This window comes from Chelmon rostratus, chromosome 24, assembly GCF_017976325.1.
Source record: "Chelmon rostratus isolate fCheRos1 chromosome 24, fCheRos1.pri, whole genome shotgun sequence".
Classification (NCBI taxonomy): domain Eukaryota; kingdom Metazoa; phylum Chordata; class Actinopteri; order Chaetodontiformes; family Chaetodontidae; genus Chelmon; species Chelmon rostratus.
Genome location: NC_055681.1, coordinates 1,792,854 through 1,803,846, shown reverse-complemented (window position 1 = coordinate 1,803,846; position 10,993 = coordinate 1,792,854). Strand labels below are relative to the sequence as shown.

Sequence of the window (10,993 nt, the reverse complement as noted above, 5' to 3'; positions counted from 1 at the left end):
TCTGTCTCCAGCTACGTCTCTCTCAGGTCTGGGAGGTCCCATCACTTCTCCACATTTGACATGATTTCTCTGAATATCTGTAAAGAAATGCGTTTTCCTGCCTGCCAGCCTGCGCACAGTGAGAGGCGGTTGCTACACAACGTACGTGTTTACTTTCATTTTGTGTCACTTTATATTGAATGCTTTAGTCGTGAGCAGAGTTCTAAGCTGGATAATAGTGAGCAGGTTCCTATCGTCCCTGCTCACTATACATCATCTCTTACGTGATTGAAACATGACGGATCCTCATGTTCTTGTATTATCGCTCTTTGGAGAATGTAGCGTTGTTATGCTCATCTGAATTACAGCCATTCACTGCAGGATATTTACACAAGCGCACTTTCTCCTCCACCTCGTTCAAACGTGACAGCTGTGGGGGCGGAGTCTTCATACCGTTCAGTTGACAGACTTCCGGGTAGGATGCACTGATGTATCCTCGCTCATAGCTCCTCCGAGGGCCCTCATCGCTCCTCGATCCTCGCTCCTCAGAGCCGCAATTTGCGCTTTGGGACGGCCGGCAATATGGTGGACCGAAAGTACTTCCGGTTCGAGCGAGGAGCGAGGAAACGACAATTTTGAGAAATGAGATCCACCCATTCATTACTAAAAAGTGAGCGGAAGAGCTGCTTTGTGTGATTTTCCTCGTCTCTCTCTCACCATGATTCCCCTCATTGAAGGTAATTAATGTACACAAAGCACTGTAAACGTGTTACCCATGCTTTTATATGTGTCTTGTGATACTGTATGTGAGAGAAAAGTTATGTTTTAAGAGTGAAAGAGTTTCTTTTTGTTGCCTGTAAGCTAGCTCCTGGAGACCGTGTGGCGGCGCGGCCGTAGTCTGTCAGCTTCAGCAACTTCGCCTTCTGAGCTACTTACTGTTGTGTGTTTAGCCTACTTGCTCTGCTGTAATGTATTAGAGTTTATAAGATTGGATGTGACATTTCATAAGTTAAAGGTGATTTGAATAATTAAGAAAATAAGTTTAAAACATTTCATTGTACATTGGTTATATAATTTAGTTGAAAAAAAGACATTGTGAATAATTTAAAAAGTGTTAAAAACAAAGAGGCATTTCTGAAGATCACACAGCACTTCCTGAGGAGAATGAAGGAGGAGGATCTGGCTGACCGTCTGCAGAGCAGTAAGAGGATTTCTGTAAAGATTGAACCTGCTGGATAAATGGGACATTCACTGATGTCTCAAGAGATGGAAGAAAATATGTTTGTATTTTTAGGGTCATTAAATTGTCGTGTTCTTCATGAATCTCTGAATGATTTTATTTATTGTGTCTTCATTCAGAACATCTTGCTGCAGTTTGTCAGTGTCAACTTAAATCCAACCTGAAGGAGAAGTTCCAGTGTGTGTTTGAGGGGATTGCTAAAGCAGGAAACCGGACCCTTCTGAATCAGATCTACACAGAGCTCTTCATCTCAGAGGGGGGGACTGGAGAGGTCAATGATGAACATGAGGTCAGACAGATTGAAACAGTATCCAGGAAACCACACAGACCAGAAACAACAATCAGACATGAAGACATCTTCAAACCCTCACCTGGAAGAGATGAACCAATCAGAACAGTGATGACGAAGGGCGTGGCTGGCATTGGGAAAACAGTCTTAACACAGAAACTCAGTCTGGACTGGGCTGAAGACAAAGCCAACCAGGACATACACTTCATGTTTCCATTCACTTTCAGAGAGCTGAACGTGCTGAAAGAGAAAAGGTTTAGTTTAGTGGAACTTGTTCATCAATTCTTTCCTGAAACCAAAGAAGCAGGAATCTGCAGGTTTGAGGAGTTCCAGGTTGTGTTCATCTTTGATGGTCTGGATGAGTGTCGACTTCCTCTGGACTTCAGCAACAATGAGATCCTGACTGATGTTACAGAGTCCACCTCGGTGGATGTACTGCTGGCAAACCTCATCAGGAGGAAACTGCTTCCCTCTGCTCGCCTCTGGATAACCACACGACCTGCAGCAGCCAATCAGATCCCTCCTGAGTGTGTTGACATGGTGACAGAGGTCAGAGGGTTCACTGACCCACAGAAGGAGGAGTACTTCAGGAAGAGATTCAGAGATGAAGACCAGGCCGACAGAATCATCTCCCACATCAAGACATCACGAAGCCTCCACATCATGTGCCACATCCCGGTCTTCTGCTGGATCACTGCCACAGTCCTGGAGGATGTGATGAAGACCAGAGAGGGAGGAGAGCTGCCCAAGACCCTGACTCAGATGTACATCCACTTCCTGGTGGTTCAGTGTAAACTGAAGAATGTCAAGTATGATGGTGGAGCTGAGTCAGATCCACAGTGGACTCCAGAGAGCAGGAAGATGATTGAGTCTCTGGGAAAACTGTCTTTTCAGCAGCTGCAGAACGGAAACCTGATCTTCTATGAATCAGACCTGACAGAGTGTGGCATCGATATCAGAGCAGCCTCAGTGTACTCAGGAGTGTTCACACAGATCTTTAAAGAGGAGAGAGGACTGTACCAGGACAAGGTGTTCTGCTTCGTCCATCTGAGTGTTCAGGAGTTTCTGGCTGCTCTTCATGTCCATCTGACCTTCATCATCTCTGCAGTCAATCTGCTGTCAGAAAAACAAAAAAAAACCCCAGTGGTCTAAAGTATTCAGAGATGATCATAAATCAACACATCTCTACCAAAGAGCTGTGGACAAGGCCTTATAGAGTCCAAATGGACACCTGGACTTGTTCCTCAGATTCCTCCTGGGTCTTTCACTGCAGACCAATCAGACTCTCCTACGAGGCCTGCTGACAGAGACAAGAAACAGCTCAAAAATCAATCAGGCAACGGCCGAGTACATCAAGAAGAAGATCGAGGAGGCTCCCTCTCCAGAGAAAAGCATCAATCTGTTCCACTGTCTGAATGAACTGAATGATCGTTCTCTGGTGAATCAGATCCAACAGTCCCTGAGTTCAGGAAGACTCTCCACAGATGAACTGTCTCCTGCTCAGTGGTCAGCTCTGGTCTTCATCTTACTGTCATCAGAAAAAGATCTGGATGTGTTTGACCTGAAGAAATTCTCTGCTTCAGAGGAGGCTCTTCTGAAGCTGCTGCCAGTGGTCAAAGCCTCCAACAAAGCTCTGTAAGTGTGCAGAAATGTTGTTGATTTCAGAATTAATTAAATGTGCTGTCATTGACTCAAACGAAGAACATTTTCACTTTTGTTCATTATTTCCTCTTCAGACTGAGCGGCTGTAACCTCTCAGAGAGAAGCTGTGAAGGTCTGTCCTCACTTCTCACCTCCCAGTCCTCCAGTCTGAGAGAGCTGGACCTGAGTAACAACAACCTGCAGGATTCAGGAGTGAAGCTGCTGTCTGCTGGACTGCAGAGTCCACACTGTGAACTGGAAACTCTCAGGTCAGATCAAGTTACTGTTTGTTGTAAAAGTGTTGACATATTTCTTTAAACTCAGAAGTCCATAAAAATTAAACAGCTTCTCTGTCAGTTCTGTTGATTGGCAGATTTTTTCCATCCAGACTGTTTTTTTTCAATGTACATTTTATTAATTCAGCTTCATTTGCTGTTCAGCATCAAATATGAATGAACCCTGGCTGAGATGGAGATCCTCATTTATGTTTGATATCATGTGACTTTGATTACTGGATGTCTCTTTATTCCTGATTCAGTCATGATTAATGACCTCAAAGCAAAGAACCTCTTTCTGTCAGTCTGTCCTTCCATTTTCTCAACAAATGTTCATCTGATGGACTTCACACTTGGTGGGTGTGTTGCTGAGGACCCAAGGAAGTATAGTGTCGAGTGTGAAGTAGTTTGGATGACCTCCAACTCAGAAATGGTTGACAATTATTACATTTCAATTGAAAGTTTCTACTTTAGCCTGCACATATTTTCTATCCTTTACGGCCCTGGTTTAGTGTCTCAGGAAACTCACAGACCAGTTGCATGTGTTGTAAATCATCTCACGTGATGCGACTCAGCCAATCAGATCTCTGCATTCTGAGAGCAAAGACAGACACAACAGTACCCTGAGATGATTTACCATCTGTGTTGTTCTGTGTGTTTTCAGGCTGTCAGGCTGTCTGATCACAGAGGAAGGTTGTGCTTCTCTGGCCTCAGCTCTGAGATCCAACCCCTCTCATCTGAGAGAGCTGGACCTGAGCTACAATCATCCAGGAGACTCAGGAGTGAAGCTGCTGTCTGCTGGACTGGAGGATCCACACTGGAGCCTGAAGACTCTCAGGTATGAAGAGGCCTGCTGCAGCCACAGACAGTCAGTGTGATAGAGGAGGAAGAGCTGGAATCATGTTCTCTGTCTTTTTGGTTGATGGTGGATGTGAGTTTGATATGAACAGTCACACATGTAGGAAGTCATTTTCCTTTGCTCAGAACAGAAACACTGGTTGAACATAGAAAGGAGATATTTGTGTTCGGAGGTCTGAAGGAGAACATCTCCAGGAACAAACAGGATAATGACCTGTTGGTAATAATTGATGCAGCTTGGAGAGATCTCTGGATGGTAAATGTAAATTTTTCAGAAGTTTTTCAGAAGGTCCAACAAGTCTTTGCTGTGTGATTGGTCCGTCGTACCACAGTAACAGGAACATGCACAAAACATCCCAACACATGAAATGAAGCTCTTTATATCAGGAAGAGGTTTTCTGAGACTTGAGAGATTTTGGAGGGAAACAGTCTGGGAGTGTCTGTCACTGGGTTTGATGGCAGAGGTCTGGAACCAAGGACTGCTTCTGAAGAGGGACTCTTCATGGAGTCGGGATGGTCCAGAAAGAGGTTTGTGTGTGTCATCAGATGTTGTCCTCCACCTTCACACACACCAACATCCTGTGGGTCAGTGTCAGTGTGTGAGCAGATGGTGGAGGTGAAGAGGTTTAGGTGCAGCAGGTAGAAGCAGGTCGGATGAACATATTATGTGTGTGTGTGTGTGTGTGTGTGAGAGAGTAATGTAACGTCCATGTTAACATGCTGAAAGAGGATGTGCTGGTCTGACCCCCCTCCTCCTTTCAGGGTGGAGCCTGCTGGAGTCCGATGGTTGAGACCAGGTCTGAGAAAGTGTAAGTGTGTTTTTCATTTGATTGATGAAAACAAAGCAGCGCACATTCAACCATCTTCAAACTGTGACATCACTCATTCACATCTCTGATGTAATCATCAAACTGTGGATCAATGAACAGATGATGGATCAATAACTGCAGCTGTTTTCTTCTTGTTCTCTCCATCAGATTCCTGTGAACTCACAATCGACTCAAACACAGTGAACAGAAGGATCAAACTGTCTGACAACAACAGGAAGGCGACATGTGGGGAGGAGGATCAGTCATATCCTGATCATCCAGACAGGTTTGACTGGTGGCCTCAGCTGTTGTGTGGAACTGGTCTGACTGGTCGCTGTTACTGGGAGGTCGAGTGCAGAGGAGGAGTTTCTGTATCTGTGAGTTACAGAAGAATCAGAAGGAAAGGAGACAGTAAAGACTGTGTGTTTGGAGGGAATGATCAATCCTGGAGTCTGCACGGCTCTGTTTTTGGTCGTTACTCTGTCTGTCACAATAACAGAGAAACATCCTCCTCCTCCTCCTCCTCCTCCTTCTCTGACAGTAGGAGTGTATGTGGACTATCCTGCTGGCACTCTGTCCTTCTACAGAGTCTCCTCTGACACACTGATCCACCTCCACACCTTCAACACCACATTCACTGAACCTCTTTATCCTGGCTTTGGGCTCTGGTATTGGTTTCGTTCCTCAGTGTCTCTGTGTTCTCTGTAGGATGAAGAAACTCCTTCAGTTAGAGAAACAGACAGGTTGTTGTGTGACAGGACAAAGCAATTCATCTTGGAATAATTCAACTCTAGGTAAAAAGTTTTGATTTAAATAAGGTTCATTTTGTTCATCTTCATTCCAGTTAATACGTCCTGTTCATTAGTCACCTATAAAATTAGTGATCTTTAAGACATACAGCTAGCAAAACACACAGACGAACACAGAGAAGAGTGCAGAGTGGCTTGATTGCTCTGTGATCTGTTGGCAATGCCTCGGGGCTCCGCTAGAGGGAATCGCGCTCTGCTTCTTCATTGGGTGGATCCCATTTCTCAAAATTGCATCCTCGTTTCCCTCACTTGCGTCTTTTCCTTGCGTCTTAGTCCCTCCCACCAGGGATGCATGAGAGGACGCAAGGAAACCACGCAAGGAGAGAAGAAACGAGGAAATATGTTTTATGAGAATTGAGACGTCCTTTCCTCTGAAGCGTCACGTGAAGCGACGTCTGTTTCTGATGACGCGACACAGCTGGATCTGCTGCAGTTACCGTTATATTCACACACCCACCACACCCCGCCCTCGTTATATTTATATTTTATACTTATATTTACATTATTTTAAAAAGTCTCCAGCACTAGCAAATAAATACGAAACACTTATTAACGCACATGAGAATTAATGAGTTCATTCTTGGCTGGACGCCTCTTCCAGGTGAACAGGTGTTCATTTTCTGACCTGAACTTTATCAGCCTCGCTGTGTCTTCTGTCCCGTTCAATGAGACACATGTTGCAAACACGGAGGAGGACCCAAATGCAGGACACAGACTCAAAGGAGAGTGCAAAAAGGGGTTTATTACAAAGAATGGAGACTGAGGGAGCGGGTTGAAGGCAGGGAAGCTAACCAGGCTGGAGGGGTTTGAGTTGGCTGGAAGTGATGGCAGGCAGGCAGGCAGGCAGGCAGGTAGGTGGTGATCCTGAGACAGGGAAAAAGACAAAGTCAGTTCTCACAAACACAACAAGCTGAAGTGGAATACACAATTCCAAGGCGGCCTCTAACGTGACGTTACCACACTGGTAGACACAACGATCTGGCGAAGACTGGAGAGGAGAGTCGGTGTTTTATACTGCAGGGTTGATTACTGGATGGATGTCAGGTGAGCAGCAGGGAGCAGGTGAGTTGAATCACAACGATCAGGGACCCAGGAGAGTGAGGGAGTTGCCACGCCCACAGCACAAACAGACAGACCCAGACAGGGGGAGGGGGAGAAACAGAGGACAAGAAAAAAGGAAACACAAGGAAACCTTTGACACGGCCAGGGCCGTGACAACACATTTCAGAGCTGTCAGTGAAGAGAAACCTACGAGCCATGAAACACATTATTTCACTCAGATAACACGCAGAACGAGTGACGACAGGCCGATGTGTTCGTGTTAGAACAGGTTGTAGATAAAAGACTGCTGAGTGGAGACAAAACTGGAGACAGATGTTTTAATGTCTGACGCTGAACGCAGAAATCAGCTGCTGCGGGACTTTTATCCATCAGTAGAAATAACAGCGGTAAACCAAACTCTGTCTCCAGCTACGTCTCTCTCAGGTCTGGGAGGTCCCGTCACTTCTCCACATGTGACATGATTTCTCTGAATATCTGTAAAGAAATGCGTTTTCCTGCCTGCCAGCCTGCGCACAGTGAGAGGCGGTTGCTACACAACGTACGTGTTTACTTTCATTTTGTGTCACTTTATATTGAATGCTTTAGTCGTGAGCAGAGTTCTAAGCTGGATAATAGTGAGCAGGTTCCTATCGTCCCTGCTCACTATACATCATCTCTTACGTGATTGAAACATGACGGATCCTCATGTTCTTGTATTATCGCTCTTTGGAGAATGTAGCGTTGTTATGCTCATCTGAATTACAGCCATTCACTGCAGGATATTTACACTAGCGCACTTTCTCCTCCACCTCGTTCAAACGTGACAGCTGTGGGGGCGGAGTCTTCATACCGTTCAGTTGACAGACTTCCGGGTAGGATGCACTGATGTATCCTCGCTCATAGCTCCTCCGAGGGCCCTCATCGCTCCTCGATCCTCGCTCCTCAGAGCCGCAATTTGCGCTTTGGGACGGCCGGCAATATGGTGGACCGAAAGTACTTCCGGTTCGAGCGAGGAGCGAGGAAACGACAATTTTGAGAAATGAGATCCACCCATTCATTACTAAAAAGTGAGCGGAAGAGCTGCTTTGTGTGATTTTCCTCGTCTCTCTCTCACCATGATTCCCCTCATTGAAGGTAATTAATGTACACAAAGCACTGTAAACGTGTTACCCATGCTTTTATATGTGTCTTGTGATACTGTATGTGAGAGAAAAGTTATGTTTTAAGAGTGAAAGAGTTTCTTTTTGTTGCCTGTAAGCTAGCTCCTGGAGACCGTGTGGCGGCGCGGCCGTAGTCTGTCAGCTTCAGCAACTTCGCCTTCTGAGCTACTTACTGTTGTGTGTTTAGCCTACTTGCTCTGCTGTAATGTATTAGAGTTTATAAGATTGGATGTGACATTTCATAAGTTAAAGGTGATTTGAATAATTAAGAAAATAAGTTTAAAACATTTCATTGTACATTGGTTATATAATTTAGTTGAAAAAAAGACATTGTGAATAATTTAAAAAGTGTTAAAAACTTATTTTGTGAGGACATGCCTTCCTGATATTGAAGGTGATTGAATGAGTTTTGTTTCAATGATATCAAACAATTCATTACTAAAGAGTGAGCGCAAGAGTTTTTCCTCGTCTCTCTTACCATTATTCCCCTTATTGAAGGGCACAACACAGGCCCACATTCAACACACAGAAGAACTTTTCATCTGTAACTTCAGCTCATTCTTTCTGTACATGTGAATAAATGAATGTGTTGAATTGTAATGTTGTCTATTGTTCAGGCTCCAAGAATAAATGTCCAGTTAACAGATGTGGTTGGAGTCAAACTCTGCCTCCGCTTCCGGGGTTGGAAGTTTACTTTCACTTTCACTTCTGATGTGACGCAGATTATTTTCTCCATCTCAACCTGCAGCTGAAGGTAATGAAACAACTTTGAAATGTTTTACTCGTTAGCACAAGCTGTCGTTAGCTTAGCTTCACTGGAAACAGCAACGATCCGCAGCTCCATCCTTCATTTCTCCAAACTCTCAGCTCTGAGTGTATCTGTGAACTCGAGACGAAGGAGGTGAAACAGCAGCCGGTGAAAACAGCCGCCGTGTTGTGTGGATGTTTGAGAGAGTAAACGCGGGGATGAGGGTAGAAGTAGAGAGAGTTGATGCTCATGAGTTGAACACAGAGTCGTTATTTCTGTGTAGCACCACTTACTGATGGCTGAAGGCAGCTTTTCCTGCCTGGTTCAGCCTGTGGAGGAGGCGGAGACGAGCCGCTGCTCTCCCGCTGTCTGTGCCTGTGAAAGCGGCTTCGCTCGGCCGGACAGCCGCTGGAGAACAGCTGCTGGTGTCGGTGAACGTCCTTCTGTTTCCACTACAGGACTAATGTGGAGACAGGATGGGAGTCAGAGAGCTTCTCACAGCTTTCTGAACATTCAACAGGTTCTTCACAAAGACAAGAAACAGCATGAAATGAGCCGTCAGAGCTCCAACACTCCTCCAACAGGAACTAATGTCCGCTCCTCTGTTTGACAGGAAGATGCTCATTACCCCAAAAACATGTTTGATCAGCAGCTGCTGAACAAGAAATACATGAAACACATTCATTTACCTTCATCTTTCAGTGTTTTATTGACTCTTTATTGATTTCAGGACACTGTTGATCAATATTCAGAGATCTATCCTCAAGATTCAGCAGTGGTAGAAAGTGAGTACATTTACTCAAGTATTGTAGTGAAGTACAGTTTTCAGGTACTTGTGCTTTACTCACAGTCATGAGAGACATTTTACAATAGAAGAAGTACTTTTACTGCAGATACTTAAACAACATAAAATTGATAACACTTGAGTACTTTTACTTGAGTAAGAGTTTGAATGCAGGACTTCTACTTGGAATGGAGTATATTTGTATATTGTTATACTTTTTCTTCAGTGAAGCTTCTTCAATTCATGAATTAGAGGAGAACCAACTGAACATTGTCTCTGTTTGAACTTATAATTAATGCCTGTAATTAGATTAATTTACAGGAAAATTTCGAGGTCATTATTAGGAACGTCTGTACCTCTAAAAAGTCATGATTTATTTGTGTAAATGTTTTGATAAATTGTGTTGTTTTTATTGTCAGTGATGGGACTGATTGAATGTTATTATAGTGGAGATTTAATCCACGTGTTGGTGTAAAATAATCTCATATAGCTTGTTGCATCAAGTCATTTTCTGCAGAGACTGTGTAGGTGGAGAGATTCTCTCAGATCACATCAGTCCATCTTTGTCCTTCAGTGTGTCAGTGGATGTCAATGGTCCTCCATGCATCAGGTGTGTGTGCTGGCTGCTCTTCACCTGACTGCAGCTTCGTGGCGCCATCTAGTGGACTGATAGTAGAACAGCAGCTGTGCCTCACACTGCTGTGTGACTGCATTCAGCTGACACTGATATGAAGCAGAAGATAACAGCCAATCACTGGAGGAGCAGCTGATGTTTTGACAGGAGAAATGATGTAAAGGATGATTTCAGCTGATGTGCAGATGAATGATTTGTGTTTCCTCTCCAGATCAAAGTGTGTGTGAGCTGATGTGAGTTGAGCAGCATGAATCCATGTGAGGACAGAGAGGAGGGAGTCCGTCCCTCTGAAAGCAGTCTGTGTGGGGGACATGACGGCCAGACCAAAGCTCAGAGGTGAGATGAGGATCTCTAAGTGTCCAGGACTCTTGTTCATGTCAGAGCTCTCAAATCACTCCAGCATCATTATTCACACTCAAAGCTCTGTGTGTGTTGTGTTGAAGGCCAGAGCATCAGGACACACCAGACTCTGCTGGACCTGGAACTGAACCTGGACCTGAACCCAGCTGTGTGTCCTTCAGGAGTGACCGGTCAATGGATGGCCTCATTGACTTTAAACAACAACATTTCTCTGACAGACAGTAAGTATTTCTCAGTATTAAAATCATGTTGGACAGTTCGACCTGAAATGTTCATATTTCCCTCCTCATGTTGTTCACTGCTGATGTTTGTCCTCATTAAATCCAGTCTGACCAGTCTGATCCTTATAATGTTCATGTTGTCCTG

General features: G+C 44.5%; 2 protein-coding genes across 2 annotated transcripts in view; both read left to right on the top strand.

Moving 5' to 3' along the window:
* Positions 1-561: 561 nt before the first annotated feature.
* On the top strand, positions 562-6,232 carry LOC121627672 (NACHT, LRR and PYD domains-containing protein 7-like). Its single transcript, XM_041966698.1, is given in 9 exon segments — positions 562-584; positions 1,092-1,180; positions 1,339-2,654; positions 2,656-3,143; positions 3,245-3,418; positions 4,089-4,262; positions 5,045-5,091; positions 5,260-5,632; positions 5,634-6,232. Coding segments are annotated over 9 exon segments (2,850 nt in total). The 3' UTR covers positions 5,800-6,232.
* Positions 6,233-7,869: 1,637 nt separating this feature from the next.
* Positions 7,870-10,993, top strand: part of LOC121627467 (NACHT, LRR and PYD domains-containing protein 3-like) — a 38,831-nt gene continuing 35,707 nt past the window's right edge. Inside the window, 3 exon segments of the mRNA XM_041966395.1 lie at positions 7,870-8,855; positions 10,479-10,603; positions 10,711-10,848. Coding sequence (XP_041822329.1) covers positions 10,515-10,603; positions 10,711-10,848 — 227 coding nt within the window. The 5' untranslated portion in view covers positions 7,870-8,855; positions 10,479-10,514.